The 13,852-nt window shown below is 42.4% G+C and overlaps 1 protein-coding gene across 5 annotated transcripts in view; it reads right to left on the bottom strand.

Annotated features, from left to right (window-relative positions):
- The window catches only part of PPP1R13B (protein phosphatase 1 regulatory subunit 13B), a 199,805-nt gene that overhangs the window by 152,573 nt on the left and 33,380 nt on the right, over nucleotides 1-13,852 (bottom strand). For all 5 annotated transcript variants that reach the window (XM_033952239.1, XM_033952240.1, XM_033952236.1 and 2 more), the window contains one exon: nucleotides 583-730. In XM_033952239.1, the coding sequence (XP_033808130.1) occupies nucleotides 583-730 (148 nt within the window). The remainder of the gene's footprint in view (nucleotides 1-582; nucleotides 731-13,852) is intronic.

Raw genomic sequence — 13,852 nt, 5'->3', positions numbered from 1 at the left:
TTGTTGTAGGAGGCTCATGATTGGTTTGATAGCTTTGTATATATTTTTTTAATACATCGAGTTCCTTCTGGATTTGTTTGCTTATCCCCTTTTCTTCAAGTTAAAAAAAAATAATAGAGATAAAAATTAGATCACAACATGGTTCAAAACTCAACAGCAACCATCACTCCAGTGAGCTTTTAGTGCACCATTTTAATGCTCTATAAAACAAAAATAAAAAAAATAATCAATTTATGATTTATGGCATGAATTATATTACTCATTTTTTAAACTATTTTTAAAAAATTTTAATACAACCAAACAAGGAATGAATTGGTTAAGAGTAATGTAATGTAATGTAATTTATTTCTTATATACCGCTACATCCGTTACTTCGTACCATGATATGTTCTTTATAAAGCCCACAGTGTTTTCTTTTTAATCTGTGCAGTTGACTTCCAGACAATATGTACCTCACTCCAAATTGGTGAAATGAATCGTAAGCAGTAGTGCCTGCACAATATTTATTTCTTAAGCTTAATTATCAAACCCACCACACAAATACGCAAAAGCCTAAACAGGATTTGAAATAATGGTCCTTACCATTTCCACGCCACACTTCTGCTAGATGGCAACCTGTTTCACCGGGTTCTCTGCAGAACTCAACTACATCTCGACAAGTAGTTTCTGGTGTGATAGGAACCTCTGTCAAAATTTGTTCATTGTTACTTAGGAACACAGTTAATATCATCTGTAAAAGAAGAATACAGCAACACTTAAAGCCAAAGATAGCTTCCACAGTATTCAGCTGAATATAAAGAACAGTTACATCTTTCTGTCATGATTAGATGCCATTTTTCTATTAATTATACATCATTCAGTATTGGGTGGGGGGAGGGTTTCAAATATATGATCTTATAATGAATAGAGGGATTTGAGGGAGGGTGGGGTGAGGGTTACATTTCTACTTATAAGTTATAATGATAAGATGTTCAAGTGCTCAGACTAATTGTGTTTATTATGAATATTTGTACACTTGATGAAAGTTTTAAAATGAATAAAGAATTATTAAAAAAAAAAAAAAAAGAACAGTTACTTACCTGTAACAGGTATTATCCAGGGACAGCAGACACATATTCTCACAGATGGGTGACGTCATCCACGGAGCATGGTACAGATGGTCTAAAAGTGTACTATCACTTTAACTCTTGAACAGTCTCAAGAAGGCCATACTGCGCATGCACAATGCCTTTTCACTGACGTCGGCTCACAACTCTCCCTCCTCCCCTAGTTGGCAGTTTAGTTAAAAAAAAAAAAAAAAAAAAAAGCGAAGAAGCCAACTAGGGGAGGAGGGAGAGTTGTGAGAATATGCTGTCCCTGGATAACACCTGGTTACAGGTAAGTAACTGTGCTTTATCCCAAGAAAGCATATTCTCACAGATGGGACTTCCAAGCTACTGTGAAAGGGATGGAGGGAAGTTGGTACTTATGTAGAAAACAAATTTTGAAGAACTGCTTGGCCGAACCAACTGTCCTAAGAACATAAGAATTGCCACTGCTGAGTCAGACCAGTGGTCCATCATGCCCAGCAGTCCGCTCACGCGGCGGCCCTCTGGTCTAAGACCAGCACCCTAACTGAGACTAGCCCTACCAGCGCACGTTCTTGTTCAACAGAAACTTGTCTAACTTTGTCTTGAATCCTTGGAGGGTGTTTTCCCCTATAACAGCTTCTGGAAGGATGTTCCAGCTTTCTACCACTCTCTGGGTGAAGAAGAACTTCCTTACGTTTGTACAGAATCTATCCCCTTTCAACTTTAGAGAGTGCCCTCTTGTTCTCCCTACCTTGGAGAGGGTGAACAACCTGTCTTTATCTACTAAGTCTATCCCCCTTCAGTACCTTGAATGTTTCGATCATGTCCCCTCTCAATCTCCTCTGTTCGAGAGAGAAGAGGCCCAGTTTCTCTAATCTTTCGCTGTACGGCAGCTCCTCCAGCCCCTTAACCATCTTAGTCGCTCTTCTCTGGACCCTTTCGAGTAGTACCGTGTCCTTCTTCAGGTATAGCGACCAGTGCTGGATGCAGTACTCCAGGTGAGGGCGTACCATGGCCCAGTACAGCGGCATGATAACCTTCTCTGATCTGTTCATGATCCCCTTCTTTATCATTCCTAGCATTCTGTTTGCCCTTTTTGCTGCCGCCGTACATTGTGTGGACGGCTTCATCGACTTGTTGATCAGAACTCCCAAGTCCTTTTCCTGGGAGGTCTCTCCAAGTACCACCCCAGACATCCTGTCTAGAATGAGACTCCAAACAGTAATGGGATGTGAAAGTGTGTATAGAAAAACAGGTGGCAGCCTTACAGATGTCTTCACCAGAAGTGGAACGGAGGAAAACAACTGAGGCTGCTATTGCTCAAACCTTGTGTGCTGTGTCTCAACCTTACAAAGGTAGCCCAGTCCAAGCATAGCAAATCTAGGGGAGTAAGTAATATTATCGCAAAAAAGATACAGCTAGAATGCAAAAAAGGTTATTCGGAATACTGAGGGTAGATTTATAATTCTGGTGTCCAAGATTGCGTGCAACTGGTTTACCTTGGTTAATGTGTATGCGCCCAATGAAAATCAGAGGGCATTTCTTCAAAAACTTGAACTTTGTATCCAGAAGAATTTAGAAGAACCTTTACTAATGGGTGGAGATTTTAATTTAACTCTGGAACCTAAATTAGATAACTCCACTCCTAAGGTTCATTATGGGAAATCGGATAGGTACAGCCTTTGATCTCTCTTGTGCCATTGGGATCTTTGTGATTTATGGAGAAGGGTCCACCCTACTGAACGGATCTATACGTATTTTTCGCAGGTGCATGTTTCCTATTCGTGAATTGATCTGTGTTTGGGAAAGCGATCGTTTTGGGGTGATTTTGTCTGAGGATCTAAAAGCATCTAGACAATGTGATAAGGCGGTGGTTGTAGCCAGAAGGATGCTAGGCTGTATAGAAAGAGGAATCACCAACAGAAGAAGGAAGGTGTTGATGTCCCTGTATAGGTCGTTGGTGAGGCCGCACTTGGAGTAATGCATTCAGTTTTGGAGGCCGTATCTGGTGAAGGATATAAAAAGACTTGAAGAGGTCCAGAAGAAGGCAACGAAAATGGTAAGGGGTTTGAACCAAAAGAAGTATGAGAAGAGACTGGAAGACCTAAATATGTATACTCTGGAGGAGAGGAGGGACAGGGGGAGATATGATACAGACATTTAAATACTTGAAAGGTATTAATATAGAATCAAATCTTTTCCAGAGAAGAGAAAGTGGTAAAACTAGAGGGCATAATTTCAGGTTGCGGGGAAGAAGAAGCAATATTAGGAAATTCTTTTTCACAGAGAGGGTGGTAGATGCCTGGAATGCCCTTCCGAGGGAAGTGGTGGAGAAGAAAACGGTGATGGAATTAAAAAAAGCGTGGGATAAACATAGAGGACCTCTAATTAGAAAACAAAGAATGTAAATTAAAGAGCCAAGGCTGGAACTGGACAGACTTGTATGGTCTATGTCCCATACGTGATGATTTGGTGTAGGATTGGGCTGGGGATGGCATCAATGGGAACTCCACTAACTTGGAACATGAGGATGTTACTGGCCAGAATTTATGGTAGATATCCTGCAAACAGGATGGTTGGATAGGCTGGAGTGAGCTTGGACAGCAACTCAGCATTTGGAACCTAGGACAATACCAGGTGGACTTTACAGTCTAAGACCCAGAAATATCAAAGAGACAAGTTAAATTAATCATGTATTTTTAATGGGTATAACTAATGGGCAGACTGGATGGACCGTTCTGGACTTTATCTGCCGTCATTTACTATGTTACTAGGATACGATCCTATCAAATAGTGAGCAGTACTCTGTCAGACCATTGTCCTGTGTTATTGGTATTGTGAGGCATGGGAGAATTGTGTCTGAAGCCTCCCTGGAGATTCAATGATGCTCGAGTGGACTGCTGGGCGCGAGGGACCACTGGTCTGACCCAGCAGCGGCATCTCTTATGTTCTTATGTTATCTGGCTAATGTGGAAGCATTATCTAAAGCTATTACAGAATATTTGGAATTTAATGATATAGATATTAAGGAGGCATTAAAAGCAGTAGTGCAGGGCAAAATTATCGATTATCGGTACAAGCGTTTGAGATCATTGAAGGAGCGGGGTATTAGGGAGGCCCTTGAGGACTTGGAGGGGATCGGAAGGAGTCAACTGTTGACGCACATTGAGCAGGATAAGAAGCATGATTTTTAAAGATACAATTGCAGGCCTTGGAATTAGTGGATGTGACTTTGGTGCTTCAGAAAACCAAGCAAATATATTTCGAATTCGGTAATAAAGCTGGCCATCTTCTAGCTCAGAAACTTAAAAAACAAGCCCTCCATAACCAAATATCTTATATAAAAACAGCTGTTGGCTTTTGATAGTCAGTTGGAAATTCCTGTTTGGGGTTCTAGAGAAAATAGGATTTGGAGAACAATTCTTAAAATGGATTTCTTTATTATTACTACTACTATTTATTGTTTCTAAAGCGCTGAAAAGTGTACGCAGCACTGTGCATTTAAACATACAATAGACATTTCGGGGTTGGGGAGATTATGGTAGAGGAAATGATACAGTAGGTATAGGTATCTAACAGCAGTGAGTGGGAGTTAGGAATTGAAAACAGATTCAAAAAAGTAGGCTCTTAGCTTGGATTTGAACGCTGCCAGGGAAGGAGCATGACGTATGAATTCAGGTAGCCTGTTCCAGGCATACGGCACCACAAGAAAGAAGGGACGGAGTCTGGAGTTGGCAGTGGAAGAGAAGGGTACAGATAAGAGGGGCTTGCCCGACGAACGGAGATCACGGGGAGGAGCACAGAGATAAGTGAAGAGAGATATGGGAGGGGCTTCAGAGCGAGCACACTTATAAGTCAGCAAGAGGAGTTTAAACTGTATTCAGAGATGAACAGGGAGCCAATGAAGTGACTTGAGGAGAGGGGTAATGTGAGAATAGCGGCTCTCACGGAATATGAGTTGCACAGCAGCATTTTGAACAGACTGAAGAGGCGAGGGGTGGGCAAGCGGGAGGCCCGAGAGAAGTACGCTGCAGTAGTCTAAGTGCGAGGTGACGAGAGCATTGGCAAGGGTTTTGGTTGTATGTTCAGAGAGAAGAGGATGGATTTTGGTAATATTATAGAGGAGAAAGCGACAGGATTTGGCGGTCTGTTGGATATGAGCAGAGAAGGAGAGAGAGAGGAGTCAAAGATCACCCCAAGGTTGCGAGCTGATGAGACAGGGAGGAGGATAGCTTTATTCACTGAAATAGATAATGGCAGGAGGTGGGAGGAGAGTTTAGGTAGAAAGATAAGGAGTTCAGTTTTAGCCATATTCAGTTTGAGCTGACAGCGAGACATCCAAGCAGCAATGTCGGATGGGCAGGCTGAAATTCGGGCCGGAACTCCCGTAGAGATATCCGGCGTGGAGAGGTAGATCTGGGAGTCATCAGCATAGAGGTGATATTGAAAACCATGAGAGGAGATCAGCATACCAAGAGAGCAGGTATATATGGAAAAGAGGAGAGGGCCCAGGACAGAGCCTTGGGGTAACCAGATAGACAGCAGGATGGCAGCAGAGGAGGATCCACTGTAACATACGCTGAAGGTACAAGAGAGATAAGAAGAAAACCAGGAGAGAGCAGAACCCCGAAATCCCAGCGAGGACAACACTTCGAGGAGGAGGCGGTAATCAACAGTGTCGAAGGCAGCAGACAGATCGAGAAGAATGAGGATAGATTATAGTCCATTAGATTTGGCCAGGAGCAGGTAGTTAGAGACTTTAGCAACAGCAGTTTCAGTAGAGTGAAGAGGGCGAAAGCTCGATTGAAGCGGGTCAAGAATATTATGAGAGGAAAGGAAGTCCAAGCAACGGTGGTGAACAGCACGTTCGAGTAGTTTGGATAGAAAGGGGAGGAGAGAGATAGGGCGGTAGTTGAAGTGGGATCCAGGGTCAAGTGAGGGCTTTTTAAATAGAGGCGTAACTACAGCATGTTTGAAGACATCAGGAACTGTAGAAGTGGCGAGTGAAAGGTTGAAGATGTGACAGATGTGAGGGATCACAGCGGGAGCGATGGATCCGAGTAGGCAGGTAGGAATCAGATCAGAACCCTGACATTGTTGAGGGGTACCAGACAGGGAAGTCCCAAGTCCCCGCTACAATTTGCCATAGCAATGAAACCTTCGGCTTGCTTGATTCATGCTAATCCGGCTATCCAGGGCTTGCAGGTGCAGAACATGTCCTATAAGCTCTTACTTTTTGCAGAAGATGTTTTATTGTTTATGAGCGACCCAACAAAATTTTTGACTGAGTTGATGCAGGTCTTATCAATGTATGGCATTGGGTTTCTATATTAACATGGAAAAATCGGAGATCTTAAACCTTACATTAAGTGTGCAGCAGGTTCAAGAGTTGCAATCCCTATTCCCTTTTTGCTGGATGCATAAATCTATCAAATATCTAGGGGTTCAGTTAATGGCAGATCTTGTCTACTTATTTAGTGCTAATTTTCCAGCTCTGCAGAATCAATTGTTTCAGGAATTAAATTGATGGGAGGGGATGACAATTGGATGGATGGGGGAGAATTACAGCTGTAAAAATGCTGTTATCACCTAAATTGCTGTATTATTTCATGGCATTGCCTATTGCAATTCCCAGGGCATTTTTTCGCCAGTTGTCTAGAAAAGTGTTTGCCTATATTTGGAGACATAAGCCTCCTGAGGTACGACGGGTCATTTTATTTCAAGCAAAACAGAGGGGAAGGATGGGAGTTCCAAAACTTTTTCTTTATTATCAGGCTGCCTTACCACCAGAAGTTGCAGCATGGGTGGGAACATAAGAACATAAGCAATGCCTCTGCTGGGTCAGACCTGAGGTCCATTGTGCCCAGCAGTCCGCTCATGCGGCAGCCCAACAGGTCCATGACCTGTGCAGTAATCCTCTATCTATTGTTGGGGTGGTGTTGCTAATTTTACTATATGGTCTTTTGGATTATATTATGAAAAAAATTTCAATAAAAGTGATCTTATTTAAAAAAAGAAATTGTCCTCTTGGTAACCAGAATTCTGAATCTGTTAGGATCAAATGAGAGGAAAAGCTGAGTTGAGGTTATATAAGGCTTTGTTTGATCCAGGTAGTAAGCTGTAAGCTAAAGCACATTTACAGTCCAATGTACAAAGAGCAACTTTACCCAGATGTGCATATGGTCTTAAAAGAAGATAGGCAGAACTATAGAATGGTTGAGGTGAAATTCCAATATGACTTTTGGGAGGAATTTGGGATGAGTATGGAGAACCACTCTGTCAGAGTAGAAAATCGTATAAGGTGGGTCTGAAACTAGTGCTTGAAGTTCATGGACATGTCGAGCTGAAGTGAAGCAGACTAGAAAAAACACTTTCCACATGAGATATTTGAGTGACGAAGAAGTTAATGGCTCAAACAGTGGCTTCATGAGAGTGGAAAGTATAACAACAAGGTCCCAAGAAACTGGAGGAGCTTCGATTGGTGGTTGTGTGTGCATCAGTCCCATCATCAACTTGTAAACTAATGGGTGTGTAGCCAAAGATTTATCTTGCACTCTAATTGAAGTAGTCTTTAGCCCTGAGTCTGAAAGTTGTAAAAATTAATCCAGAACTGAAGACAAGGTACACATATCTGGAAGCAGAGCTTGCCGAGCACACCATGAAGAAAAATGAGACCACTTAAAATGATAGCAGCATTGACTGGAAGGTTTACTGGCAGCATCAATAATAGCTGAAACTGGAGCGGAAAGATGAATATCATTTAGTCTGTGGGAGAAAAGTACCAGGCTGTTAAAGCTAACGAACGTAGATTGGAGTGAAGTAGGGACCTTGCTCTGATTTAAAGTAGAAGAGGGAACTAGGGCTGTCTTGGCCATCTCAGAGTAATGAGAATCATTGTAGCTGGCTCCCGTTTGAGGGATTAGGGTCCAACGATGATGATAGAGTCAGGCAACCTCCAATCTATCAGGAAGGCATCAGATTCTAGATGATGTGGCAAGTGTAACTTGGAACAAATCTGTGGAAGCTTTTTATTTTAGGGAGTTGCAAACAGATTTATCTGAGGGATTCTCCATGCTGAGATTCGTTGAACTGTCCTTCATGTTCAAGGACTACTCGTGAGGTTGAACGTATCTTCTTAATTTGTCAGCCTGTACATTCTGATTGCCTGCCAGATATACTGCCTTGAAGAAGATGTTTTGTGGAATGGCCCAATTCCAGATTTGAGTCGTTTCCTGACATAGGGGTCGAGAACCCATGCCCCCTTGCTTGTTGATGTGGAGGGGCATAAACAAGACCCTGAAAACCGATCGATACAGACGGTCTGTTGAGAGGCTGAGAAGAGCCTGAAGGTCCTGAACTGAAAATAAATTAAAATTCTATAATTTTAAGGAAGGAAAAAAAAAATTAAGTAAATGAAATGAAAAAAGTATGGGAAGGCAAAAAAATTGCATGTTTGGAGACACTCGAAAACACAACTGTTTAGCTCTGCAGAAGACTACAAACTGATGGTCCAACGAGTCGACATCGGGTAGGAAGGCACTCGCTCATGTACGGTATGAGTCATTTTAAGACTTTTCAAGAGTTAAAAGTGATACTATACTTTTAGACTGTCCGTAATGGGTTCTGTGGATGACATCACCCATCTGTGAGAATGATGTCCGCTTGTCCTAGGATAAAACAAAATTTTTCATAATTTTTTGAATGGTTGTTTAAATCCATATACAGTAGACTCTCTCTCTATTAACCGGAACTCAAGCAACCAGGAAAAAAAAAAGAAAAAAGAATCAAAGAAATACTATAATACTTATATAAAAATGAAAATAAAATAAATTTCTGGCAGAAATTTGTGTGTAAACTTGGCACACCACACCCAAGTATGCCCATGCTTTGCCTATCACATCCAGTAGTTTGTCTGGAACAGTTTATGGTATGGCATAGTATGAAGTAAAGTATTAGTTAGGCCTATTTTTATAGTAACATAGTAACATAGTAGATGACGGCAGATAAAGACCCAAATGGTCCATCCAGTCTGCCCAACCTGATTCAATTTAAATTTTTTTTTTTTTTTTTCTTCTTAGCTATTTCTGGGCGAGAATCCAAAGCTTTACCCGGTACTGTGCTTGGGTTCCAACTGCCGAAATCTCTGTTAAGTAACTCTCAAGCAACCAGAAACTACATTTATCCAGCATCTACCAATCCCCATGGATGCCAGTTAACTGAGTGTCTGCTGTAATTAGTAGATCAAATAGGCAGTTGCCCAAATCCCCTAACCCTTTTTTCTCCAAGCAGTGTTCCACAGAATTTTCTACAGAAAACTGAATTACTAGTTATCATTCCTTGGAATAAAATGTTTACCACTGTCTCTTTTGATAATATACTGTATCTGATGCACCTCTAAAGCCGAAATCTAATCATGGAGCTTGTTGCTCCTGCAAGTGTTTGGAATGAGTAGCAAACTAAGGGGGAAAGAAAATAGAAATATTTGGAATAAACCTAGAGATGAAATCTCAGTTTGAACTGATTCTCCAAAAATATAAGTAGTGTAGCAACAGCTTCTAGTTTAGAAGAGTACCCAGTGTGTGGCTTAGCCCTTGTAAGAGAAGAAGGAAAAACTACAGCACACCATGGAAATTTCCACATACTTAAGGGGCTCTTTTGCTGAGGTGCAACAAAAAGTAGCCTTACCACACCCTTGCATGGATTTTTTCCACATGCTGAGGCCATATTTCCTACAGCTGTAAAATGCCTATACACTGTGGCCATTAGCACGCAGCCATTACTAAATATTACTATGTGAGCACTTACCACCACCAATTTTGCAGGCAGTATAGGCTCAGATGATAATTCTGCACTAACCAGTTAATGCATTATTGTAGCATAGGAATGCCCTCTGATATGCCCCCTATCCTCCCGCCAAAAAAAAAAAAAAAATCCCACATTTTTTTGCATGTGGATTAGCACATGCTAACATGGAACTTACTGCAAGATACCTGACCACATCTTCTAGTTTGCTATTTTAAGATGCATTAGGGACACATTACTAACCCAACTTAGTAAAAGGACCCCTAACTACAGTTCCAACTTTAGATTTTAATGACCAGATTAATAAAAGGCCATGCTATAAATGCTTTCCTCTTCCTAAAACTCAAGAAGTTGCATTAATTTAAAGTACCTTATATATGCAAACATAAACCAATCTGCATATAAACCGAGGTGAGCCTTTTCTCCAAAAAAGAGGAGGAAAAAAGGTGGGCTCAAATATAAACTGAGATTAGACATTTGGATGATCCTGGTGAGCCAGCCTACTTCACAAGCCAAGCTCAAACAAAGCCACAGCAGCAAGCAACACACCATATAATTATTTCTAATCACTGCTTGACTCTTAAAAAAAACAACAAAAAAACCCTAACATCCACAAAATATGTCATCTCAAAAAATAAAGCAGTGTGAAAACCACCTTAATTATATACAGTATGTATATACATTAAATACACTTGGGGCAGATTCTCAGAACTAAAATCTGCCCGATACTGCCATGCAAATGTAGTACAAGGTCATTAATGTTAAAATGATCACTCCGAGCGATTCTCTAACCTCGTTGTGCCACATTTGCAGCCATAATTTATTGGACTGCAGCCATAATTTACCGACAGGTCTGAGCCGTCGTTGCCTTACTTTCTGATTGGCTTAGGCACTGATAGGAAAGTAAGGTTTGACTGCTCAGAACCCCACCCCCCACCCCACGCAAAGTAAAATAATAATAAGAAAACAAAAACAAAAAGAAGATCGGCAGGAGAGATTCCCATTCTCTCCCACCACCACGCAACCTCCCCCCACTCCCGTGCTTCCGACGACCCCACCCTATCCCCCTTACCTTATTTACACATGGCTTGCCAGAGGGGTGCCTACTCCCTCCAGCCAGCTGGTCCGCCTCTTCAAAATGGCAGGCCTTCCCCTCCCTGGTTCCTCCTCCTATGGGAGGGGTCTTATGCACCTGGGACAATCAGAGCCTTAGCTACCCCCCTCCATGAATCGGAGAGGAGCCTAAGGCTCTGATTAGTCTAGATGCCTAAGTCTCCAGCCATCTAAGTAAGGGGGAGATGGTGGGGGTCATTAGAATCACTGATGCAGGATGATTGAATGGCAGAGGAGCATAAGGCTCTAACTGGCCCAGATACCTAAGGCCTCAGCTATCTAAGTAAGGGGGAGATGGCGGGGGTCATCAGAGTCACTGGGGGGGTTGCATGGTGGCGGGAGAGAGTGGGCATCTCTCTCGCCGCTAAGGTATTCAGGGGGTGTTACTTGGTGGCAGGAGTGATTGGGCATTTCTCCCACTGCCGGCGGGGAGTGTTTGGGGGGAGGGTTTGCTTGGTGATGGGAGAGAGTGGGCATCTCTCCCGCTATCGGGTGGAAAGTTGCCCAACCAGCGGCTTGATGGGGTTTTGGGGGGTTTATGCGTTTATTCTATGTATATGCCCATCGCTATCACCAGTGATAGACACATGCAAATTTAGAAAATCTTCGCTACTCTCCACCAACCTTATTTGCATGATCGATTTTTGGAGAATGACTTGCTTTTTTTAAAATCTCTACTATAACAGCTTTGAAAGCAGCCCATCAGTTTTTAATGCACATTTTTTAGAATCTAGCTCTCTGTCCCTTGCCTGACAATGCAATCTTCCACCCCATACAGTACTTGAAAACTCCTCTAACTTCACCAGCTTTCTCAGGGAGGGTGAGGGTATATAAATCTTACAAGGGAAGAACAAGCAAAAGCAAAATGTAAATTGTCAAGCTTCTTAAAATTGTTAGTGAAAAAAACCTGTGCAGTAGATCCTTAAATAGTTTATGATGCGACACTATTTAGAGAGATCCGGTGAACTTGATAACAGGTTTCTGTAATGACTGTGTAACAAACAACCAAGATTTAAAAGCCTCAGCTAAAGATATTGCTTGACTATTTCTCCACCAGTGCAAGAGGATATTAGTGTTGCTGCTCATTAGTCGACTTCCGACCAAGAAAAGACTCTCTTATAATTAAGTTGCTTAAAGTAAAAAATTCAGCAGATCTAGAAGATCAGCTTGATGCTATACAGATCCCTTTCTTATCCCCTCCCCCCCAGCAAGGATCGCACATACCGTTCAGTACTGAAGAAAACTGCTGCTGACTTCGTATGCTCCAGCCTTCTCTGAGAATCTCAGAGGAGGCAGAAGCCAGTAGGACCTGAGCAAGTACAAATGCTCAAGGCCCCAAACTGGATCAGCATACAGCAGATCAGCAGCGGTACCAAAGAGTAATCGTGATGCTGGAGGGGGTATATGGAGGATAGAAGCTCCAAGGGGCATATATAATAATAATAATAACTTTATTTTTGTATACCGCCATACCCGGAAGAGTTCTAGGCGGTTCACATCAATTAAACAAGGTTACAAGTGGTTTACATTAGTTGAGCGGGGTTATAAGGGGTTCAATAACAGATTGATCAAAGTTGCCAGGGGGGGTGAGGGAAGGATGTAGAGGGGAGAGGGGTTGTTAGATAGAAGGGGCGTTGGGATCCTGGTCTTGGAACAGGCGGGTTTTGAGTAGTTTTCTAAAGCCGAGGTAGTTGGGGGCCTTGAGGGCCATTTGGGATAACCATGGGTTTAGCTTAGTGGCTTGGAAGGCAAGGGTTTTGTCGAGGAATTTTTTAGAGTGGCAAAGTTTAAGGGAGGGGTAGGCGAAGAGTTGGATTCTGCGGGAGTCCTTGATGCTGTGATTCAGGGCAAAGTGAGGGATGATGTAGCTTGGGGATAAACCAAATACTGTTTTATAGCAGAAGCAGGCGAATTTGAATAGGACTCTGGATTCTAATGGCAGCCAATGGAGTTTGTGGTAGAAAGGGGTGATGTGTTCCCATTTTTTCAGGCCGAATATGAGGCAGACAGCAGTGTTCTGGATCATTTTGAGTCTCCTGATGTTTTTTTTTGTGGAGCTTAAGTAAATGATATTGCAGTAGTCCAATATGCTAAGGATGGAGGATTGTACTAGCAGGCGGAATGAAGTGTCGTCAAAGTATTTTTTTATGGTGCGGAGTTTCCAAAGCACCGAGATACTTTTTCTGACGGTATTGTCCGTGTGTTTGTCAAGGGATAGATGTTTGTCTAGTGTGACGCCCAGTATTTTTAGGTTTTGTTCAAGGGGGAAAACGGATCCTTTTACTTGAATTGTGGTGTCTTTGATTTTATCTTTGGGGGTTGCTAGGAAGAATTTTGTTTTATCCGGGTTCAGTTTTAGTCTGTATGATAACATCCAGTGTTCTATCTGATTGAGTATGCTTGAGAGGGAGGTAAGGAGCTCTGATGTGAAACTGGTTAGCGGGATGACTATAGTGATGTCATCTGCGTAGATAAAAAATTTGAGCTTGAGGTTTTGCAGAAGGTTTCCTAGGGAGGCGAGGTAGACGTTGAACAGGGTGGGAGACAGGGGGGAGCCCTGTGGCACGCCGCAGGAGTTCTCCCAGCTATATGAGAAGGCGTCATTTTTGAATACCCTGTATGATCTGTTCCGTAAGAACCCGTGGAACCAGTTAAGGACCTGGCCCGAGATGCCTATGTAGGCGAGGCAGTCAAGGAGAATGTTGTGGTCGACCAGGTCGAATGCACTGCTCAGGTCTAGTTGTACAATCAAGGCGCTGGAGCTTTGGCTGAAGAGTGTGTGAAGGTGGTCTAGGAGAGAGGCTATAATGGTTTCGGTGCTGTGGTCGGAGCGAAAGCCTGATTGATTGTCATTTAGGATATTGAAT

Source organism: Geotrypetes seraphini, chromosome 7, assembly GCF_902459505.1.
Source record: "Geotrypetes seraphini chromosome 7, aGeoSer1.1, whole genome shotgun sequence".
Classification (NCBI taxonomy): domain Eukaryota; kingdom Metazoa; phylum Chordata; class Amphibia; order Gymnophiona; family Dermophiidae; genus Geotrypetes; species Geotrypetes seraphini.
The sequence above is the reverse complement of the archived record's forward strand: the minus strand, read 5'-3'. Positions and strand labels throughout refer to the sequence as shown.